We start from the raw sequence: 23,738 nt of genomic DNA, 5'->3' as shown, positions 1-23,738 counted from the left end.
TCAGTGGTGTAGTATAACCTGCATTCGACTCGTATATAATAGCGTGTTCTGTGTGTGACTTAGAGAGCTATCTACCTGCGATTATTAACAGCAAACCTCTCCATACCGCAGTCTGCAGAGGGCTTCCAACGCATGTGTGATGAATCATGTCCACCAATCCGATGGAAAACCTATTTTGGCACCCTTCTGTAGACGAACGAAGATATATACCAAGTGCTCCATCTGCCTACCGCCTCTTGGACGTAAGTCGAGGCCGGCCGGAGTGGCCGAGCGGTTCTAGGCGCTACAGACTGGAACCACGCGACCGCTAAGGTCGTAGGTTCGACTCCTGCCTCGGGCATGGATGTGTGTGGTGTCCTTAGGTTAGTTAGGTTCAAGTAGTTCTAAGTTCTAGGGGACTGGTGACCTCAGAAGTTAAGTCCCATAGTGCTCAGAGCCATTTGAACCATTTGAACGTAAATCGACTCTTCAGTATCATAACTGCAATGATTTTAAATTAGTGACAGGTGTTTTTGAGGTACTCCAGTACCTATGTATACATTTGCGTGAAGGATAAAGACTGGTATTTTATGGTAGAAGAACAACTTAATCTTGACAAAAACGTAGGATACCTTTGGCAACCCTGTGACCGACTAGTTACTTCCTGGATGACACAGAATTAGCTTTACTTGATATATTCTTACGATTTCCATTAAATAATCTGAGTGATTTTCACTTAAGGTGGGATGCCCGGGGTGACCGTGCGGTTCTAGGCGCTACAGTATGGAGCCACGGGACCGCTACGGTCGCAGGTTCGAATCCTGCCTCGGGCATGGATGTGTGTGATGTCCTTAGGTTAGTTAGGTTTAAGTAGTTCTAAGTTCTAGGGCACTGATGGCCTCAGAAGTTAAGTCTCATAGTGCTCAGAGCTATTTGAGCCATTTTTGAACTTAAGGTGGATTTGAGTCCAGGGAAGTCGTTCGATGTGGAAATTGCAATTAATTTCGTCTTTTACGTTGCGAGCTTATCTATCCTTGCCAGGACAGCAGAAATAATGGACAGCGCCACGTTGCAGTATTTCGTTAGCAGTGAGGTCGCTTGTGAACATTTTGGAAACATTGTGATGTGATTGTTTGCAATGATTGTTTTCATACGATTATTTTACTTATGTATGCTTATATGAGCTGTACAGCGTAGAGCGCCATGTCGCTTGTGAAATGCGGGCACCTTTGGTCCCTGAGTCCAGCGTCGCTGAATGATACATTTTTAGCCATTTCGTGGCAGAGCGACAAGTAGTCGGATCGGAGATCAATAAGGAAATTTTACTTAATTCACTTATGAAATGCTACATTTCCATACTACTTCCTTGTGACACAGGACAGCAAGTAAACGTAGACCATTTCGAAGTCAAGAATGAGTAATAATGAGTAATATAATACTATTTGGTGCTCCTGATTCAGATTCTTCATATTTTATTAAAATAGACTTTCGTCGGAAGGATATCATGGTAATCTGAATTTAATTTGAATTAAGACAGTGCGTGTTTTAATAGCTTTGTTCTTGTTTTATTGAACTCAACAGTAAACGTCAGAGAGAAATTAATCAACCGTATGTTATCTCGTGTTATCCAAAACAGTCGGACAATGGTAGGTGCCGACTTCACGCCTGTAGAAACATACTGGATCTCAGTAAAAGATGTCGTCAGAAGAGGTTAGAAGTGGATTTTCGTCCAGAGAGGAATTTCCTGGACTGTTTTTAGATGAGGGGTTTCAAAAGTAAGCATTTTAGGAAATACGATCAGAAGAATAAATGTGTGATAGATGACTTTTCAAATTCCTTGGTAGTTTGGTAGTGAAATTGGCAGAATGTGTTATCGTGTAGTGTCGACACTTGATGAAGTTTTGTAGATAGTTATTCTTACACTGCGACCGATACGTTTCTTAGTTGTTGGCAAAAAAAATACCAGCTGCGGTATGCTCTCCACGGAGGATATTTTCGTAATGTACTACACTCTTTCTGAGCCACCACAGGCAAAATATTATGTTCACACAGCCCTTTACTCGAGTATATGTCTTTTTATTAGAGCTCAGCCAATAATTCTTCTTATGAAGTTAATACAGGGTGTCCAGAAAAGGACTCCCTGATTTCAAAATTAAATATCTCGAAAACAAAGATCGATAGAGGAATGCAGTAAATGGTATGTTTATTGTGAAAGCTGTAAGAAGTTTATACAGCAGTTTGAAATAATAGTTACAAAAGCTGCTAACAGATGGCGCTGTACGCTGTACAGCTCATATCAGCATACATAAGTTAAATAATCGTATGAAAACAATCTTTGCAAACAATCACATCACAATGTTTCCAAAATGTTCACCATTGGCACTACGGAGGTGGCGCAAACGAAGAATGAAATTCGCCATCACATTTCGTAGTGTCTCAACCGAAATGGATTCACATGCCACAGAGATCGCCGATTCAAGCTCGTCCAGCGTGGCGGAATGCTTCGGGTAGACCATGTCTTTCACTGTGCCCCACAAAAAAAAGTCACAGGGAGTCACATCCGGCGAATATGGAGGCCAATCCATGCCTGCACCAGTAAATTTGGGATATTCCAAAGCAATTACTCGATTCCCGAAGTATTCATCAAGAAAGCGAAACACTCGTGCGGTCCGATGTGGTCGGGCTCCATCTTGCATAAACCATTCAGTACCTGGTCGATCCTCTAACGCTTGCTGTGTGGCGACAAATTGTTCCAAAATTGCAACGTAACGTGCACCAGTGACCGTTTCTCGAATGAAAAAAGGGCCAATAATGCCTCTGCTGCATACTGCAGCCCACACAGTAACTTTAGGAGAATACAGGGGTTTCGCTTCACACCAATATGGCTTTTCGGAACCCCAAAATCGCCAGTTCTGCTTATTCACGTATCCATTCAGGTGGAAGTGTGCTTCTTCTGTAAACCAGATGCAGCCAACATCAAATCCTTCACTATCAATCGTTGTGAGCATCTGATTAGCAAAGGCAACCCTTTGTTGCACAGCTCGTACAGGTATGGCCTGGTGCGTTTGAATTTTGAATAGAAACATGTGTAGGCCCTTTCTCAGTATTTTCTGCGCGCTGGAACGCTTCAAACCAGCCTCAGATGCAATTCTACGGGCGGATGACATTGGATTTCGCTGAATAATTCCAGAAACTGTGGCGATATTTTCAGGCGTAACTGCGGTTTGCTTGCGGCCAACATGCGCCACTAGATCATTAGTTACGCTGCCTGTTCGTTGAAATTTTGCGAAGAGCGTACGAATGGTTTTCGCATCGGGTCCTTTTGGAGCATTAAATCGTGCTTGAAAACTTCGCCTTGTTGCCGCAGGACTCTCTTCTAACCTGTGGTACTCTAGCACCAGAAAAACGTGTTGTCCAATGGAGTGCATGGTTTTAATCTCTTCCTTCGGTACGCTAACCTCCTTTCACGTTTCAATAGTGCAACTGATCGCTCTGGGCTTCGGATAACTATTTATACTAGGCATTACGTAGGGCGATTACAGCGCCATCTGTTAGCAGCTTTTGTAACTATTATTTCAAACCGCTGTACAAACTTCTTACAGATTTCACAATAAACATACCTTTTACTGCATCTCTCTATCGATCTTCGTTTTCGAGATGTTTAATTTTGAAATCAGGGAGTCAGGGAGTCCTTTCCTGGACACCCTGTATGAAGACATCATAACTAGTCACCAGTAGGAATATTCTGTTTGAATTCTCAACGAGCCGACTGTTAATGATCAAACAAAAACGCATTAATAGTTACCCATTTGATTTTTGTTGTTTTGAATTAGAGCAAGCAGTACTACAGCTCTCGACCCCTGAACCTTGCCTATTGAAATGAAAATGTATGACACTTAAATGTTCGCACTCCATCACATTGTCCGTAATCGAGGCCTCGCGAATGTGCGAAATAATTCATGCCATAACAATGATTCCTGATGCAAAAAATATTTTTTCTTGCGTGTTTTGCCCAAAAGCACTCGTCCCACACACAACGCAATTGTTCACATCTGCCTCTGTTTCTTTCACCCCTCTACTAAACCCGAAGCGAATAATATGTCAGAAATGTTAGACCATTTTCCTCTTGCGACTATATTTCATCACACTTGAATAACGTTCATAAGTTTCAGGCATGAAAAATCCAGATCGTAACTGCGAGATAAATAAGAGAACTTCAAGTAAGAAAACGACCGTTGATAAATACACTCATAGCGCCGCGCCACATTTACCTGGTCGGAGGAGTCTGACGTTGGCGGCAGGCGGCGGTTATGGCGGGTACCCGAGAGGTGCTGTGGGGCGAGGAATCTTTAGAGCGTAAACTGTTCTGATCTTGACGCAACCATGATCTGTTTGCTGGAAATATTTCTGGAACTTTTTGCTACTGCAGGTGGATTCGAAAATGAAACGAATTATGTTTAAGGTACATCAGACTGATAACTTTAGCCGATATCCGATATGTGATTTAAAGAAACTAGGGAATTGAGTGAACTCAAGCTTGCGACTTTACATTTACAGAACACGAAGGTCACAGAGCTCTTATGTTATTTAATCTTGAGACGTGAAAAATTTGGTGCTGGACTGGGATTCGAATTCGGATCTCCTCTTTTGTCGTATCTGACCGACACAGAACGATTTAGTTCGATCATTTCGTTGTTTTCCTCAAGATTGCAAGCACCTCTAGGTCTCCATGAAAGGCACGTATGTGGGTTTGAATCCTAATCTAGAACAAAAGTTCCATTGATACACTTCTAGCCCTACCATATGCACATCGAACTACTAGTTACAACTAATTTTCATTTTTAATGTCTCTTCACGTGCTGTCAACAATAACGACAGGTGCCGTTATTTCTAGTCAAGGGCGGACACATCTCACTACTGTTGAGCAAGAAATCAAACATTTCGCTGTTGGTGAGAAAATTCGATATAATTATAACATTTGATTTTACTTAGTTAACAATCTGATTACGTGGTGGGTTCGAGCCCCGTCACAAAACTTTGCATCACGGCACTTCGTTTTAAACACGTGCGAACTTTGTCATGTGAAATTATAGTAGCCGGCCGCGGTGGTCTCGCGGTTCTAGGCGCGCAGTCCGGAACCGTGCGACTGCTACGGTCGCAGGTTCGAATCCTGCCTCGGGCATGGATGTGTGTGATGTCCTTAGGTTAGTTAGGTTTAAGTAGTTCTAAGTTCTAGGGGACTGATGACCACAGCAGTTGAGTCCCATAGTGCTCAGAGCCATTTTTGAAATTATAGTAAACATTTTTCGTGGTTAGCTAACAGAGGGATAAGATTCTCGACAGGATTCCAGGCCGCATCTGCATAACTAACAGAAAAGTGTTTAGAATGTGTTTTGATTCTCAGTTGAAGTAATATGAACACAAACAGATTACACGGAAGCGGAATGTCGTCAGTATGTTATGCCTAAGAATCCAGCCACTGTCTAACAGCCAGTGTATTTTAAGTTACACATATACAGACTATATAACGAAACATGGCACAGACGTTGGTGAGCCAAGTAAGTGTAACCGTAGAAGTGCCCTTATTGGCAGTCAGGAAGGAACAGCGCGAACGTTTATCGCTGTGCCATTTGACTGTCAGACGTGCTCGACGCTTGAGATCAGTGAGTCGTGTGTGCGTCCGTCTTCTCTATGGAGGCCAGGAAAGAGAAACAGCGAGTAGCAGTGCGGTTTTTGACTGCGGAAGGAGTGCCAGGAAATGAAATTCGTGCCAGAATGTCCGCCGTGTATGGCGAACATGATGTCACGTGCGCGAGTGTTTACGTGGAATTTCGAGTGTCACTGAAAAACAGAAGTCTGCCACGAGAGGCTCATCGTGTCATTACCCCTTCGGTCATTGCCGCCTGCGGTTGATGCTGCCATAAGAAGTGAACGATGGCAAACGGTGGAAGACAATCGGCTCATGTTGTGCGTCAGTCACGGTACAGCTCACGCCACCATTAAAGTGTTTCTTAAGTTCCTGAAAATATACACGAGGTGGGTTCCGCACAGCCTGAGGGAGGAAAAGAAGATGAAAACAATGTTGACATAAGTGAAGCACCTGGAACGGTATCACGTTGATCCTGCCCCATATTGTTGCGGGTGATGAAACATTGTGTCATCATTTTAAGCCGGAGAGTTTCGTCGGAGCCAACCGTGGAAGTACATTGATGACCCCCACTGAAATATTCCAAACCCGTGCACACCAGCAGCAAAAAACTCATGATGACCGTTTTCTTTGACTGTAAGGACCCGCTGCACATTCACTTTCTGGAACACAGCATCGCAATTAAAGCACTGAAGTACGTAGACACTTTGTAAAATTTGAATTGCGCCATCAAGTCTAAAAGCTCAGGAATATTGACGGACAGCATCATTCTGTTGCAGGATAACGCCCGCCCACATGTTGCCAAGGTTGTTTCGACTATGTTGCAGTAGTTTCCTTCGGGTTACACATCCTAGATGCAGCCCCGATCTCTCCCCATGCGGTTTCAAGTCCTGAAGAAAAGACATTCGTGGCCGCCGATTTGCTTTGGATGAAGAGGTACATATCTGGGTGCAATCGTGGTTCCGTAGGCAATTGCAAACATTTCTCCATAAAGCATTGACCATCTTGTCTCAGAGTGGAACAAATGTATTAACAGCTACGGCGATGAGTTTACTAGTAATAAACAGTTTACTTACTTTTTTCCATCTGACTCATTTTCATTTGACTGCCATGGAACAAAATGAAGAATAAACATGAAACTCAAAATACGATTTTCTGAAAATAATAAACCTGTACATTAAATTGACCGAGAATATTAAAGAGATTTATAAAACGAACTTATTTAACAACACAGTTATAAAATACCTGTTACCTTAGGTGTATTTTTATCCTTTTTCTAAGCCCAAAGAGGAATGCTGACTCAATTTTCAAGCTAGGAATTGGGAATTAGCAGTACACAAAATCGTCAGTCCTGGTGTCACCTGGTAGTGTGTCTAGCGTTACACTGTGTGTGTGTGTGTGTGTGTGTGTGTGTGTGTGTGTGTGTGTTTGTAGTGTAGTGTAGAATAATGTAGTGTGTGCAATTGAAAGGTGTCACCCTGTGGCTGCATTGACACTTTCCGTGTTGTATTTCTTTTACATCGATTGACGGAAATCTGTGCAGTAATTAGGCCGTTTTGTTAATCGACATCCGTAACCCAATATCATGTGAATGTTAATGTTTTGCGCGGATCGAGCCGCTGACACACATCTTATGTAGTTTCATGTCTACATACTTAGACGCATGCTTCGGCTAATTAGTGTACTGGACATTCTGCAGAAGATTTGTGTGAGCCTCGGCGTAGGCAGGTTGCATGGTCGGTCCGCACCGGCAACTATCCCAAGAATCTCAGGCGGGAAATAATAAATTGCATTCGTACAGAAGACAGCATTCTCAGGTGTTCATGTGGGAGCACTATGCGGTGGCTTCAGCCAAAGTTTTCTCCGTTTTCTTTGTGGGCGGAATGGCGTCAGTCAGACACGAAAACATGGAAAACAACAAAATTCTACTCACACTCTATGGGAAAACACCACACTGGATAACTGAAAAATATCTACTAGGTGAGAAGTTGGAGCTTTGCTTCTACAAATGTGTGTTCTGTTGAGCGATAATTTCCGGAACGCAGTGGGGGGCGATCCGTTACTCGGCCGGTTCAGCCGGTGTGAGTCAGAGGTACGACCGAAAGGTGCTTTGTTTGAGTGGCACAGTGACTGGGAGTGAAAATGAATGAACAGCGTAGCAATAATCTTTTTCATTAAATAACATCTTTGTGTAACAGTACTGTACACTAGGGGTAAAGTGAATGAGGTAGCGTAGTTTTAAACAGACTGGGTATATATTCAGGAGGAAGGATGTTCCTGTCGTCATCTTGACATCTGGTTTATAGTTTCCGTGCTCTCACTAAATTACTTCAGGTGAATGCCACCACGGTTCTTATTATAAGGCCACAGCTTACCATCTACCTCATCGTTGTCACATTATACCTGTAAGTATGTATATTATGCCTAATATATGAATCATGTTACTTTTGTTGCTTTTTTTAAATTTTTAATACCACCAGTGACACTACACCCCCCCCTCTGTGTCCCAACCCACCAACCCACCCTCTACCAACCCACTTCCTGAAAGAATCGAGCTCCCATGTATATAACAGCTTCAAACGTCTGATTACTTTACATATGCGTTAATGGGTTTGACGTTAAACATTTGAAACCTTCATGGTTGGAGATGGAAAACGCTAATTATGTTGCATTTACTATTAGGATTATTCACGTATTGACTAATGAAAAAGTCCAAATCAAAATTGGTATACAGTTTTTCTTTTCATTCCATCTGTAGTACACACATCAAAAAGTTTTGGATCATCTCGGTTCCGAGAGTTCCTGGGCCTGTACAGAAAATTGGAAAAGAGATCAACATAAGTATGATTTCCTCCATTTTTATTGCTCATGAAGACCACACATTGCATGTTGTACCACCATAAAGCGAGACCTTCAGAGGTGGTGGTCCAGATTGCTATACACACCGGTACCTCTAATACCCAGCAGCACGTCCTCTGCATTGATGCATGCCTGTATTCGTCGTGGCATACTATTCACAAGTTCATCAAGGCACTGTTGGTCCAGATTGTCCCACTCATCAACTGCGATTCGACGTAGATCCCTCAGAGTGGTTGTGGGTCACGTCGTCCATAAACAGCCCTTTTAAACCTATCCCAGGCGTGTTCGATTTTCATGTCTGGAGAACATGCTGGCCACTCTAGTCGAGCGATGTCGTTATCCTGAAGGAAGTCATTCACAAGATGTGTACGATGGGGGCGCGAATTGTCGTCCATGAAGACGAATGCCTCGCCAAAACTCTGCCGATATGGTTGCACTATCGGTCAGAGGATGGCATTCACGTATCGTACAGCCGTTACGGCGCCTTCCATGACCACCAGCAGTGTACGTCGGGCGCACATAATGCCACCCCAAAACAGCAGGAAACCTCCACCTTGCTGTACTCACTGGACAGTGTGTCTAAGGCGTTCAGCCAGATCAGGTTGCATCCAAACACGTCTCCGACGATTGTCCGGTTGAAGACATATGCGATACTCATCGGTGAAGAGAACGTAATGCCAATCCTAAGCGGTCCATTCGGCATGTTGTTGGGCCCATCTGTACCACGCTGCATGGTGTCCTGGTTGCAAAGAGGACCTCGCCATGAACGTCGGAATTGAAGTTGTGCATCATGCAGCCAATTGCGCACAGTTTGAGTCGTAATACGACGTCCTGTGGCTGCACGAAAAGCATTATTCTACATGGTGGCGTTGCTGCCAGAGTTTCTCACAGCCATAATCCGTAGGTAACTGTCATCCTTGGGCGGTCTGAGCAAGGCATGTCATCGACAGCTCCTGTCTCTCTGTATCTCCTCCATGTCCGAACAACGTCGCTTTGATTCACTCCGAGACACCTGGACACCTCCCTTGTTGAGAGAACTTCCTGGTACAAAGTAACAATGCGGATGCTATCGAACCGCGGTATTGACCGTCAGGGTATCGTTGAACTACACACAAAACGAACCGTGTACCTCCTTCCTGGTGGAATGACCGAATCTGATCGGCTGTCGGACCCCTGCGTCTAATAGGCGCTGCTCATGCATGGTTGTTTACATCTTTGGGCGGGTTTAATGACATATCTGTACAGTCAAAGGGACAGTGTCTGTGATACAGTATTCACAGCAACGTCTCTCTTCAGAAGTTCTGGGAACCGGGGTGATACAAATCTATTTTTAATGTGTGTGTATTGACGCAGATGTGTGTGTGTGTGTGTGTGTGTGTGTGTGTGAGAGAGAGAGAGAGAGAGAGAGAGAGAGAGAGAGAGAGAGAGAGAAAGAGAGGAAATGATCACTTTGTATGAGAGAGGTGACATGTGTGTAACGAGTACAGGATTTGATCTATGGAATATAGATCAATTCAAAGGCAAAAACCTTACGCAGCTTTCTGTAAAAGTGCACATTTTGAACTTACGTCTTTTTATACAAACCATTTTAATATAACGTTAGAGGTACCGGCTGGTTAAAATGAAAGTGTATCGAAACTTGTAGGCATTCTGTGCCTTAATATGTAACCGATTTGAACTGGAAAAAAGTTCCAATTTTGGCTCCGGGTGCAAATCTGGCGCCGTGAGTCGAAGAAGAGCGTGTAGAAATATTTCCATACGTAATGGATTAGGAACGAGATGTGGACAGAAAAGGTCAAAAAAGTGAGAAAGGCATAATATCGATTTTATTAGTAACCACCGCGTAAACAGTTTGCTCAATTTGAGCATCGGAGACGTCGATGAGATGCTGTATCTGTAAAACTACATGATCACAGTTACTCGCAGCACTTGCGGTGGAATCTGAGCAACATGTCCTTGTACTCGTATAGTGGCCTTCAGATTAGGTGGAGACCGAGTGTGTCCCTGGTCCCTGGTAAACGTGTTCTTTTGATATCCCCAGAGTCTAAAATCACATGGATTCAAATCATGTATTCGTGCAGGTAATGCATCTGCAAAGCCTCTGGAGGTGACATATTTGTGAAAGGTTGCATTAATCCGATCTTAATCTGATGAGGTGTGGCCGCACCTTGCAAAGAAAACAGTGGTTTCCACACAGTTGCGCACTTACAAAGCACGAATTACATGGTGGTGGACAGGGAGGTCTTGGTAACGTGCAGAGGTTATGTCACCCGACCGGGCCCTGTGCGTATATTCTCTTGAAAGAAGAACAGACCGAGAATAAAGGTGCCTGTGAATGCACACCACACCGTCACATATGGCGAGAGCAATGGTTCTTCGTGCACAACACGCATTTTAACAGAACCCCAGATTCGGCAGTTCCGTGCATTCACTGCCACCTGTAGAGTAAAATGTGCCTCTTCACTCCACTGAATATTGTCCAGTTACATGTCATAATCTTCGATCCGTGCCAGGTACTGAAGCGCAGATTCGGAACTTTGTGGTGGATCAGAGCTTTCAGTAGCTGTACCGTCTGGATCTTGTGCTGGTACCACTAAAACTTCCCGTACAGTTAACCATGGGATGGACAATTCTCGTGACACTGCACGAGCACTAGCACGTGTAGCATTCAGTGTAAATCTGTTCAGCATTAACATATTAGCATATCTACCAAGTTTTGCTGCGGGACAATAATTACAGCGCACACTGGACGTCCGCGATTAGCTGCACTTTAACTGTAACTACCCAGGATGCATGTGTATACAATTTTACGTACATAATGGTTACCAGAGGGACGTATGTGTAAGCAACAGCAGCCTCATCAATAACTTCCACTGGGATAGTTTGCCTTTCTCTTTCTGGTGCCACACCAAGATCATCCGTCTTTAAGAATTAAATTATCATCTTCTTTAAACCATTTAATGACATCAGGCATCTCCTCAGACCTTTCAGTCAGCGATACTGTCCGAATGCAGCACTGTAATTGATGCCATTCGCATAAGAGTATTTCGCAAAAAGCACACAGTCTCTCTTCTCCGGGTGCCATAATGTTCACTCACGTTATGACTTGCCTTATGACAGTGTGGATGTCATACAGTGTACAGCGCCAGAACTGAACCTCGTGCCCACAACGGGAATTGTTTTTTCAGTGTAAATCTGTTCAGCATTAACATATTAGCATATCTACCAAGTTTTGCTGCGGGACAATGATTACAGCGCACACTGGACGTCCGCGATTAGCTGCACTTTAATTGTGACTACCCAGGATGCATGTGTATACAATTTTACGTACATAATGGTTACCAGAGAGACATATGTGTAAGCAATTTTGTGTAAATCTTAAGGAAATGATGTAACTTGACACAATTTTTACACATCATTTTAATCCTTGGCTGTAACTGACAGAAGAAGAGCAGGAAGTGGTGGAGCATAAAGCACGATAGAACTAGTTGTCTCTTGGATTTGTTATTAGCTGATTATTGGGGGAGGGAAGGGGAGGGTGTTTTAAATGGTTCAAATTGCTCTGAGCACTATGGGACTTAACTTCTGAGGTCATCAGTCCCCTAGAACTTAGAACTACTTAAACCTAACTAACCTGAGGGCATCACACACATCCATGCCCGAGGCAGGATTCGAACCTGCGACCGTAGCGATCTCGCAGTTCCAGACTGCAGCGCAATAACCGCTCGGTCACCCCGGCTGGCGAGGGTGTTTTAAATTTCCCACTAGCACAATTGGGCTATTCCTGCTATCTTGAACTTTTTATTGGCTGTTTTATTTTTAATACTCCGCTATGACTGGTAGGAAACAGGAGGGAGGGGAAGGGATGTCACTTGTCACTGATGAGGATAAAACAGATCACAGAGTGATGATGCCTCTACATCAATGACTCGGTCGTGTGACGTCACAAATGTAAACGAAGTGTGCTGGAATCTTCATAGGTATATTGCGTCAGTCAATAATTGTATGAAATACCGAAAAAAACTTTTGTTGCGCCTGGAATCTTTCAGACAAACAACCTGAAAAATGAGAATGACTGACCACCTTAGCCATTTAGTGAGGCAGATGACATGCCCAGTACCATTAGAAACATGTTCCACGGATGAATAAAAGTACTACAACCATATTTGATAAAAACTGTGATTGCTGTTTCGGTGAGTTGATTGGCAAGGGCCGGAAGTGATTTACGTCAGTGACTACCTTTATTGTGCACATCGAACTATCGATTGCATGAGCACGTGGCATGTTGTGTAGAGGCTGGCAACACCATTCCGGACCACTGGAAGTAGTCAGTATACTATTACTGCTAGTAGTATTACTGTCACCACCAGCGGGTGGCGGCCCACCTCCACCCTGCGCTCCCCTGGCACGGCGGAGGAATGCAGCGACTGTCCGTCCAGGAGCCACGACACGGACGGCAGCGGGGAGCCGGCGGCCTCGCACTGGGCTGACCAAGTGTCTCCCGGCTGCAGCGTCGCACTGCTGAACGCAGACACCAGCACCGGCGACGAGTCTGCGGGCAAACGCTACACTCACTGCTCGCGCTCTGCGGCCTCCGTCGGGGCGCGTACTCGTATCTACCAAACTCCTTCCAAGTGAACCAAGTTATTATTGTTTACAGCAAAAGTTACAAATTTGTTCCCGTCGTACAGGATAGAAAATGAATCAGTACGTAAGGCACTTGTATTAACCACTCAGTCATAAACAGACAAGTAAGCAATTGTGAGTCATGTTCTCCAAGCTTCTACATAACGAGGGAAGTAGCACAGCTCCAATATACACTGAAGCGCCAAAGAACTGATATAGGCATGCGTATTCAAATACAGAGATGTGTAAACAGGCAGAATACGGCGCTGCGGTCGGCAACGCCTATAGAAGACAAGTGTCTGACGCAGTTGTTAAATCGGCCACTGCTGCTAAAATGGCAGGTTATCAAGATTTAAGTGAGGTTGATCGTGGTGTTACAGTCGGCGCACGAGCGATGGGCCACAGCATCTCCGAGGTTGCGATGAAGTGGGAATTTTCCCGTACTACCATTCCATAGGTGTACCGTGAATATTAGGAATCCGGTAAAACAGCAAAACTCCGACATCGCTGCTGCCGGAAAAAGATCCTGCAAGAACGGGACCAATGACAACTGGAGAGAATCGTTCAACGTGACAGAAGTGCAACCCTTCCGCAAATTTCTGCACATTTAAATGCTGGGCCATTAGCAAGCGTCAGCGTGTGAACCATTCAACGAAACATCGTCGATATGGGCTTTCGGAGCCCAAGGCCCACTCGTGTGCCCTTGATGACAGCTCGACACAAAGCTTTACTCCTCGCCTGGGCCCGTCAACACTGACATTGCACTGTTGCCGACTGCAAACATGTTGTCTGGTCGGACGAGTCTCGTTTCAAACTGTATCGAGCGGATGGACGTGTACGGGTACGGAGACAACCTCATGAATCTATAGACCCTGCATGTCAGCATGTCAGCAGGGGACTGTTCAAGATAGTGGAGGCTCTGTAATGGTGTGTGGCGCGTGCAGTTGGAGTGATATGGGACCCCTGATACGTCTGGGTACGACTCTGACAGGTGACACGTACGTAAGCATCCTGTCTGATCACCTGCACCCATTCATGTCCATTGTGCATTCCGACGGACTAGGGCAATTCCTGCAGGACAATGCGACAACCCACACGTCCAAAATCCCCAGACATTAAAATTATTGAGCATATTTAGGATGCCTTGCAACGTGCTGTTCAGAGGAGATCTCCACCCCGTCGTACTCTTGCGGATTTATGGATAGCCCTGCAAGATTCATCGTGTCAATTCCCTGCAGCACTACTTCAGGCATTAGTCGAGTCCATGCCACGTTGTGTTGCGGCACTTCTGCTTGCTCGCTGGGGCCCTGCGCGGTATTAGGCAGGTGTACCAGTTTCTTTGGCTCTTCAGTGTATATACATGGTCTTAGGGGTATACGTAGAGATAGTGCTGAAATTGGTACCTTAATATGTACACACATCAGTATATCAGTTGTTTTCTCTTTGTGTGTGACGGTTTTTCTACAAATACATCACATAATTTACTGCCTGATGTTTTCTTCATGATTGTAAGTGCACCACGGACTACACCTGTCAGTATAGACTTTCTGCTTGCGTCTACACTTCAAGACTGACTTGCTGCCCACGGAAAGATAAGCGCTAATGGCTTTTTTGTGCCACCCATGTTTGGAGGTCTGACTGTGGTATCGTCCAATGGTCGTCGTACCGTAACAAAGTCGACACTCCGCATTGATACCACGGAAGATAGCGATGTCTCGCTGCATACTGTAACGACGAATGCGAGGTACTGGAGAAGCCATACCTTTCTCCCAGCTCCGCAGTTCTCCCGGGAAAGGAAATATCAGCCCAGTTCATGACCTCTGGTCTAGCACACTGCATTGCCTATTTAGCCACATGTGTTACTTGTATGTTAGAATGAACAATTATTTTTCAGAATTTTGTTATCTTTATAATTCAAGAGAATAGTTAGTAAAAGATTCCATGAAGTGATGATTTAATATTGACAGATAGTCGTAAATATTTGGCACATTCTTGTTGCAATGGATTGTACAAAGTTAAGCAAATCTCTATCATTCTTGTAGTAAAGTGAACTAATATGACATATGTTGTAGTCATACTCCACCATCTACCACACCAATCAAAGAAACTGCAGTTACAACGGACGATTGTAGTTTCGTCTGGTCATATCACTAACCGACCTTAAAACATACTACTTCGTAATAGCTATAGTTATTAGTCTGAAAATGAAGTAAATATTGATTTATTGTTGTTCAGTACACTGTCCTTAGTCATTAACAGAGACATTTGCACTAACACCCCTATCACCCTATATACAGGGTGAGTCACCTAACATTACCGCTGGATATATTTCGTAAACCACGTCAAATACTGACGAATCGATTCCACAGACCGAACGTGAGGAGAGGGGCTAGTGTAATTGCTTAATACAAATCATAAAAAAATGCACGGAAGTATGTTTTTTAACACAAACCTACGTTTTTTAAATGGAACCCCGTTGGTTTTGTTAGCACATCTGAACATATAAACAAATACGTAATCAGTGCCGTTTGTTGCATTGTAAAATGTTAATTACATCCGGAGATATTGTAACCTAAAGTTGACGCTTGAGTACCACTCCTCCGCTGTTCGATCGTGTGTATCGGACAGCACCGAATTACGTAGGGATCCAAAGGGAACGGTGATAGACCTTAGGTACAGAAGAGACTGGAACAGCACATTACGTCCACATGCTAACACCTTTTTATTGGTCTTTTTCACCGACGCACATGTACATTACCATGAGGGGTGAAATGGTTCAAATGGCTCTGAGCACTATGGGACTCAACATCTTAAGTCATAAGTCCCCTATAACTTAGACCTACTTAAACCTAACTAACCTAAGGACATCACACACACCCATGCCCGAGGCAGGATTCGAACCTGCGACCGTAGCAGCCTCGCGGTTCCGGACTGCAGCGCCAGAACCGCACGGCCACCGCGGCCGGCCCATGAGGGGTGAGGTACACGTACACACGTGGTTTCCGTTTTCAATTACGGAGTGGAATAGAGTGTGTCCCGACATGTCAGGCCAATAGATGTCCAATGTGGTGGCCATCATTTGCTGCACACAATTGCAATCTCTGGCGTAATGAATGTCGTACACGCCGCAGTACATCTGGTGTAATGTCGCCGCAGGCTGCCACAATACGTTGTTTCATATCCTCTGGGGTTGTAGGCACATCACGGTACACATTCTCCTTTCACGTACCCCACAGAAAGAAGTCCAGAGGTGTAAGATCAGGAGAACGCTGGCCAATTTATGCGTCCTTCACGTCCTATGAAACGCCCGTCGAACATCCTGTCAAGGGTCAGTCTAGTGTTAATTGCGGAATCTGCAGGTGCACCATCATGCTGATACCACATACGTCGACGCGTTTCCAGTGGGACAGTTTCGAGAAAAGTTGGCAGATCATTCTGTAGAAACGCGATGTATGTTGCAGCTGTTTGGGCCCCTGCAATGAAGTGAGGACCAATGAGGTGGTCGCCAATGATTCCGCACCATACATTTACAGTCCTCGGTCGCTGTCGCTCTACCTGTCTGAGCCAGCAAGGATTGTCCACGGACCAGTAATGCATGTTCCGTAGATTCACTGCCCCGTGGTTTGTGAAACCCGCTTCATCGGTAAACAGGTAGAACTGCAACGCATTCTCTGTTAATGCCCATTGACAGAATTGCACTCGATGATTAAAGTTATCACCATGTAATTGCTGATGTAGCGACACATGAAACGAGTGAAAGCGGTGACGATGTAGTATTTGCATGACACTACTTTGACTCAGTCCACCGGCTCTCGCAATGTCCCGTGTACTCATGTGTGGGTTCATGGCAACAGCAGCTAACACACCAACTGCACCCGCTTCTCCTGTGACAGGCCTGTTACGGACCCGTTTGCGCGCTACGACCATACCTGTTGCATACAGTTGGCGGTAGATGTTTTGCAATGTGCGGCACGTTGGATGCTCTCTATCCGGGTACCGTTCTGCATACACCCTGCAGGCTTCACCTGCATTTCGTGGACACTCGCCATAGATGAGTATAATCTCCGCCTTTTCAGAGTTCGAATACACCACGGTCACAGTTCCTACAACACTACGCTATCACAGACGTCTGGTAACACGGTGTACTACAGTTGGTCTGCGTGCGGAGACGAAAGCAGAATAACAATAGCAGCAAGCGCTACATGCGGACACTGCGACAGCTAGACCAAACCACAACAGTACACTACAGCCACACTCGTAAACACGGTCGTCATCGTAAACATGTCCCTGCAGATGGTGCTCGCTGACCGTGGCCCGTGTTTGCTTCAACACGCAACTGAACGTCGGAGGTTTCAAGTGTCAACTTTAGGTTACAATATCTCCAGATGTAATTAACATTTTACAATGCAACAAACGGCACTGATTACGTATTTGTTTATATGTTCAGATGTGCTAACAAAACTAACGTGGTTCCATTTAAAAAAACGTAGGTTTGTGTTAAAAACATACTTCCGTGCATTTTTGTATGATTTGTATTAAACAATTACACTAGCCCCTCATCTCACGTTCGGTCTGTGGAATCGGTTCGTCAGTATTTGATGTGGTTTACGAAATATATCCAGCGGTAACGTTAGGTGACTCACCTTGTATATTCGTTCAACATGGCAAAGACAATAATACATCAGGAAATAAAAATACATCAGAATAACACACCACAAAAAAGACACGAGTCGTAATAAACCAGATATTGAATGAGAAAAGGAAATTACAGTATACACGCTGCAAACCGAACATCTGAACTGAAAAAGCCCTAAACCTGCACTCACAGAAAGGATCATTTGCAAGATAGCACTTTATCATTAAGCTTTTATAGCGACCCGTTCCAGTTTTTATTCTGTTTAACCTCTTCCAGATGAACTTGTTTGGTCACGTCAGCAATAAGGGATCCATTTTGCGTGGTGTGTTTTTCGGCAGTGTCAACCTCTTTCTTCCTCGAGAACATCTAACCTTCGGATAGCTTTCCAATGAGGCGTCCTCGACTTCATAATCTGTAAATGATTATGAGTTGGGAGACTGCATTGCTTTGATATTTTCTTCCATTCCTTTTCTATTACAGCTTTGCGTCTGATGTTTGGTGGTTGTAAATTGGCTATCACTGCTAATCAGTTTGTGGGGGTCGGTTTATTTATTTTACGAAAGTAATACAGTCACGGAAGAAACACGACAAATATGGATAAAATTAAGTTGAAAAGTTGCGAAGTTTGTGACTCGAATGCCTAAAATAGAATAGAAACGATTTTGGCAGTCGTAAATTAGATTTCCTGTAGTGTCTTTCAGTAAAACGTGGCGCATACTGTGATGGACCCTTACACAGGGCTACGGCGAATTTCCTTCCTCATTGTTGAATCCGAGGTACTCTTCCACTTCCAAGGACTGTACTGTGGAAGGGACATTGACACTCTGCCGTCCTTCTTTCCTTCGATCAAAGCTTTAATGTTCCAGTACCTCTCCTCTGCTTTTCCAAACGTCACTCTTTCATGTCTGCTACACCAACCCGGCCCAGATGAAAAATTTAATTCAGCAGGATACTGCAGCTCTGAACCTGTTTTTATAATACAAGACATTGCCATGTTGCAGAATACCGGTTATAGACTGGCGGTGTTGCAAGGATACCAGTGAGACAAGAGCTCGCAGGGGTAGTACAGAGCAGTCGGTGCTGCCTGGAAGGCCTCACCTCCCAGCCTGATCTCCGCAGTGCCCTGCGCCGTCTCCTCGTTGTTGGACACCACGCACTGGTACATCCCTCGGTCTGACCTCTCCACGTGTTCTATTCGGAGAGTCTGAAAACAACAGGACACATTTACAGTAGTACAGGTATAACAATGTACCATCTTCAAAATAAGTATCAAAATTTTACATAGACAGACACAGTTTTGTATATTGAAAGATTTGAATCTTCTAGAACTCATCATGTCCGTAAAAGCGTGTAAACCGAAAAAAATTATCAGAGCCGGATGTGAAAATTGTCAGCTACCCTGAACATAAGTAAATTTAATGAAATATGTGCAACTACAAAAAAAAAAAGTACCCGATATCATTAGATGATCGGCTATCAGTTTCAGTCCAGAATTATGTAAGGTGCAACGATCCCATGAATCTACCTGAAAGGAAGGCAAATATCAAAATCAGACTTATTGAAGGAATCTTAATGGAGACTAATTCTGATCAGCCAAAGTATCACTATCACTTCACCAGCACGAATCCGCCCGGCGGATTTGTGTCGAGGTCCGGTGCACCGGCCAGTCTGTGGATGGTTTTTAGGCGGTTTTTGATCTGCCTCGGCGAATGCGGGCTGGTTCCCCTTATTCCGTCTCAGTTACACTATGTCGGCGATTGCTGCGCAAACAAGTTCTCCACGTTCGCGTACACCACCATTACTCTACCACGCAAACATAGGGGTTACACTCGTCTGGTGTGAGACGTTCCCTGGGGGGTCCACCGGGGGCCGAACCGCACAATAACCCTGTGTTCGGTGTGGGGCCGGCGGAGGGGTGAAGTGGACTGCGGTAGTCGTCGTGGGGTTGTAGACCACTGCGGCTGCGGCGGGGACGGAGCCTCTCCGTCGTTTCTAGGTCCCCGGTTAACATACAATACAATACATACAATCATGACCACTGCGCACTGTGAGATTTAATGCCGCTTCGTGGCACTGCGGCTATGTGATGCATTAAAGAAGGTATTCAAGCAGAGTAGTGACAAATGAGGAGTCATTCGAGAGACGATGTGGGTCACAAATGGGAAAAGCCCATCGACATAAGTGGCTCTGGCAAAGGAGGCTTGTTTTGGTGTAGTACCTGGGAACGAGCATCACAGAAACAGAAAAATTGGCCAATAGTTCATATTCTGATGTCGTAGGCATCTATGGAAAGCGGTTGAAGGGCGGTGAAACCATGAGTAGGTGAGAAGATGTTGGACGTTCACGCCTGATCACGTAACGTGGGGGTCCGAGGCACATCCCCTCAGTAAAGTAGGATAGGCTGCAGTCTGTGGCAAATTTGACGACAGAGTAAAATGCTGGTGCAGGAAAAAGTGTTTCGGAGTACACCACTCAGCGCACATTGCTTAACATTGATCTTGGTGGACGACGTCCCCTGTGTGTCATGTTCCCACGTTGACCCAACTACATCGTAAATTATAGGATTATTATGAACGATATGATCGAGATTGGTGTGTGGATCAATTCAAAAATGTCATCTTGTCGGGTGAATCACATATCTTAGTGCACCATGTCGACGGTCTTGTCCACATACGCAATTATACAGGCAAACGGCTTGTCGAAACATTCACTCGACCACGGACACATTCTGGCTGAGGAACTATTGCGTTATGGGGAAATATCACCTCGGCTTCCATGTGGTAGTAATCGAAGGCATCATCACAGCTGTGGGTTACTTAAATACCACTGCAGACTGTCTGCACCCCTTCAAGTATGGTGGCTCCCTGATGGCAATGGTATCTTCCAGCACAAACCCAGAACCGCACTACAGTGGTTTGAGCAGCATGGTAGTGAACTCAAGTTCATATCGTCTGACCTGAAGCCAATGGAAAACATCTCTAACCTATTGGGAGACAGCTCTGCACCCACAAACCATCGACCCATGATTTATGGGAACTACATGACCTGTGCAGATAGATACATCTGGTGAAAGGAAATGATCGTAGCCGGCCGGAGTGGCCGTGCGGTTCTAGGCGCTACAGTCTGGAGCGGAGCGACCGCTCCGGTCGCAGGTTCGAATCCTGCCTCGGGCTTGGATGTGTGTGATGTCCTTAGATTAGTTAGGTTTAATTAGTTCTAAGTTCTAGGCGATTGATGAGCTCAGAAGCTAAGTCGCATAGTGCTCAGAGCCATTTGAACCATTTTTTTTGAAATGATCGTATGGCACAGAGGCAGTGATTCACCACATGGGGAAGTTCGGACGCCGAGTTGCAAGTCTTTTCAGTTGATGCCGCATTGTGCTAGCTGCGTGTCGATGATGATGAGGACAACACAACACCCAATCCCTGTCCGGAGAAAATCTACGACCCGGCGAGAAATCGAACCCAGGTTCACTGCATGGCAGTCAGACCTACAGACCACACAGCTAAGTAGGCGGACGAGACAGCTGGTGCCACATACCAATGGAAACCTACCAAGGCCGGAAATTTTCTGGCAGATTGTAACTGCCTGGTGGACTGGGATTCGAATCTGAGAGGCTTGTTAGATGGGCGAGAAAGTTTTTACGGAAATTGGGCTGTGAAGGTGAATCATCAGTAGTTGTTGGATAGCTCAGTCTGCATAGCACTTGCCCACGAACGGGAAAGGTGCTAGGTTTGAGTGCCGGTCCAACACACAAGTCTTCATGTGCCAGAAAGTTTTAAATCAGCGCACACTCCGCTGCAGAGTGAAAATTCACTTGCAAACAATCCCCTAGGTAGTGAGTGTAGAGTGAAAATTTATTATGTCCGCCAAGGGCTCCTGGAATCTGCATCTGTATTTCTTACCAAAGGTGAGCCAACAGGATGTTTAGCACACGGTTATAATTTCTGAGCCATGAGTTAGATCACTTACAAAAAAGTCTTTCGAGCAAACTGCTTAGCACTGTTCATCAGTTTGGAACCTTCACCAAACAGAGTTAACAGCAAAAACCGATTAGACTCCAACAAGAGGTACACTATTCGTCATGGGTTTGTTTCATAGCGTGAGAATGTCACAGAAATTTTCCACAAACTACAATTGGGAATGTTACAAGGAAGACGTTGTGCATATCTGAGATACTTAAAAGATCTGGGAGCTCACGTTCCCGAAAGAGGCAAGGAACGTGCTACTTCGTGAAACATACATATCGTCTAATGACTTCAATGACAAAATTAGAGACCTTCAGACTCATACAGAGGGATACCGCCAGCCTGTCTTACTGCCGACCATCTGCTAAATGAATAGAAAAGAAAGAAAATGATTCTGGCTTAGTACAATGTACTGAAATACTGGTAACTCGCCACTCTGGACAAAAGGGTTTAAGTTAAGACATGTCTGGACACTGTGAAACTATACTGAAAGCAGCAGAAAACGAATTAGTACGGTTTTCAAGTGTTGCAATTCACTTTCAAAACTCACGAGATTATTTACTACACAATTATTGTTCACTGTCAAATTTACGTCTTTGTAGTGTTCTTTTAGTAGATTTTCCGGTAGGTAATACATTGGTGCTAGCAGTTCGCAGGCATACGATAAGATCCTACTACAGCCTGTGTCAAAAAATCTTCAAACAGAGAACACGTACAGTAAATCTTTAAGGTCAAGCAGTGACTCTGTTAAGAAACATTGTACTCCCTGTTCAAATTCGGTTTTACTGATGTGGCTCTTCTAGGCTGTAATTTCACATCAGCCTTGCACTGTGATGGCTGCATGACTGAGTATGGACAGAGATAACATTTTCAGTCGGATTTCTCGTTCTACGCGGCAGTGTACATTAAGGATTTTGGTTGCTACGCGGAACCTGATGAAGGAAATCAAGTGCCGTTTCGGTTTTCTCGGCACTCCGTGGAGATCGGACCAAAAGTTCGACTTCTCACTTAGCCTTGCTCCGGCTCTTCGAAACTCCATTAAGGCAGTGCCTACAAATAAATAGTGTTAGGTACGGAAATATTTTAACTACTTTTCTATGGCACTGCATCTTCGAAGTTAGCAACATCTGAAGCAAGACATGTCAACATGTGGGTCACAGAAATGCAGTTAATTCTCAAGACTCTATACCGACTGCAATGGCCGTTTCCTGTTTACATTTCAAGTACTAAACAGATCACCTTAGGAGCTGGTAAAACTATTCTGTGGTCATTTCCAAGCGGTTTATTTGTCATAAAATGGCAGAAGTGCGCACTTGTCTATGGTATCGCACTAAGCTGTTCACGTGAGTCCAGTGGTATTTATGACGAGATGTTCTGGATGGGATTGGTCTGTGTCATCCAACATCAGCGTAACTGACAGGCGATTACGAGAAAATCTTCCCCTGTCAATCCATCGATTACCCGGAGACGAACAGTAAGCGCTTCATGTCCGTTATAATTATCCGGGCTGTTATACCGTGGTCGGTTGATGAATCCTGTGGTGATTCCCAACGTTTCGTCTCCGACTGCGGGAGACATCTTCAAGGGGGTCGGTAGCTTGGTGGAAGGTCCAACACACACACTGGCTCGCTACTGACTGCCGCTAAATTCCGTGTCCGCGCGCCCCCGCGCCGCGGCGTGAAGTCACGCGTTTTGAAAACGTCAGTGCAATTGGCCGCTGTCCGTCGCCGTCGATCGCCGTTGCCATCACCCAGTAGTGGACGAGTGGTACACATCTTCTTTAGCATCGGCATCCATATACCGTTTAATTTGACGCCCTCCTCCTTTCGGTTAGCGGCAGTCAGTAGCGAGCCAGTGTGTGTGTTGGACCTTCCATCAAGCTACGGACCCCCTTGAAGATGTCTCCCGCAGTCGGAGACGAAACGTTGGGAATCACCACAGAATTCATCAACCGACCACGGCGTAACAGCCCGGATAATTATAATGGACATGATATTTACGGCCGTGAAAGTTTACATTTTAG

The 23,738-nt window shown here is 44.9% G+C and overlaps 1 protein-coding gene across 1 annotated transcript in view; it reads right to left on the bottom strand.

The window, feature by feature from the left end:
- Nucleotides 1–23,738, bottom strand: part of LOC124722737 (Down syndrome cell adhesion molecule-like protein Dscam2) — a 184,026-nt gene that overhangs the window by 134,390 nt on the left and 25,898 nt on the right. Inside the window, exons 4-5 of the mRNA XM_047247879.1 lie at nt 18,846–18,951; nt 12,844–13,037 (exon numbers count right to left, since the gene is read on the bottom strand). Coding sequence (XP_047103835.1) covers nt 12,844–13,037; nt 18,846–18,951 — 300 coding nt within the window. The remainder of the gene's footprint in view (nt 1–12,843; nt 13,038–18,845; nt 18,952–23,738) is intronic.

The sequence above is a fragment of the Schistocerca piceifrons genome, chromosome X (assembly GCF_021461385.2).
Source record: "Schistocerca piceifrons isolate TAMUIC-IGC-003096 chromosome X, iqSchPice1.1, whole genome shotgun sequence".
Taxonomy (NCBI): domain Eukaryota; kingdom Metazoa; phylum Arthropoda; class Insecta; order Orthoptera; family Acrididae; genus Schistocerca; species Schistocerca piceifrons.
Note: the sequence above shows the minus strand (reverse complement) of the source record. Positions and strands in the feature narration are given on the sequence as shown.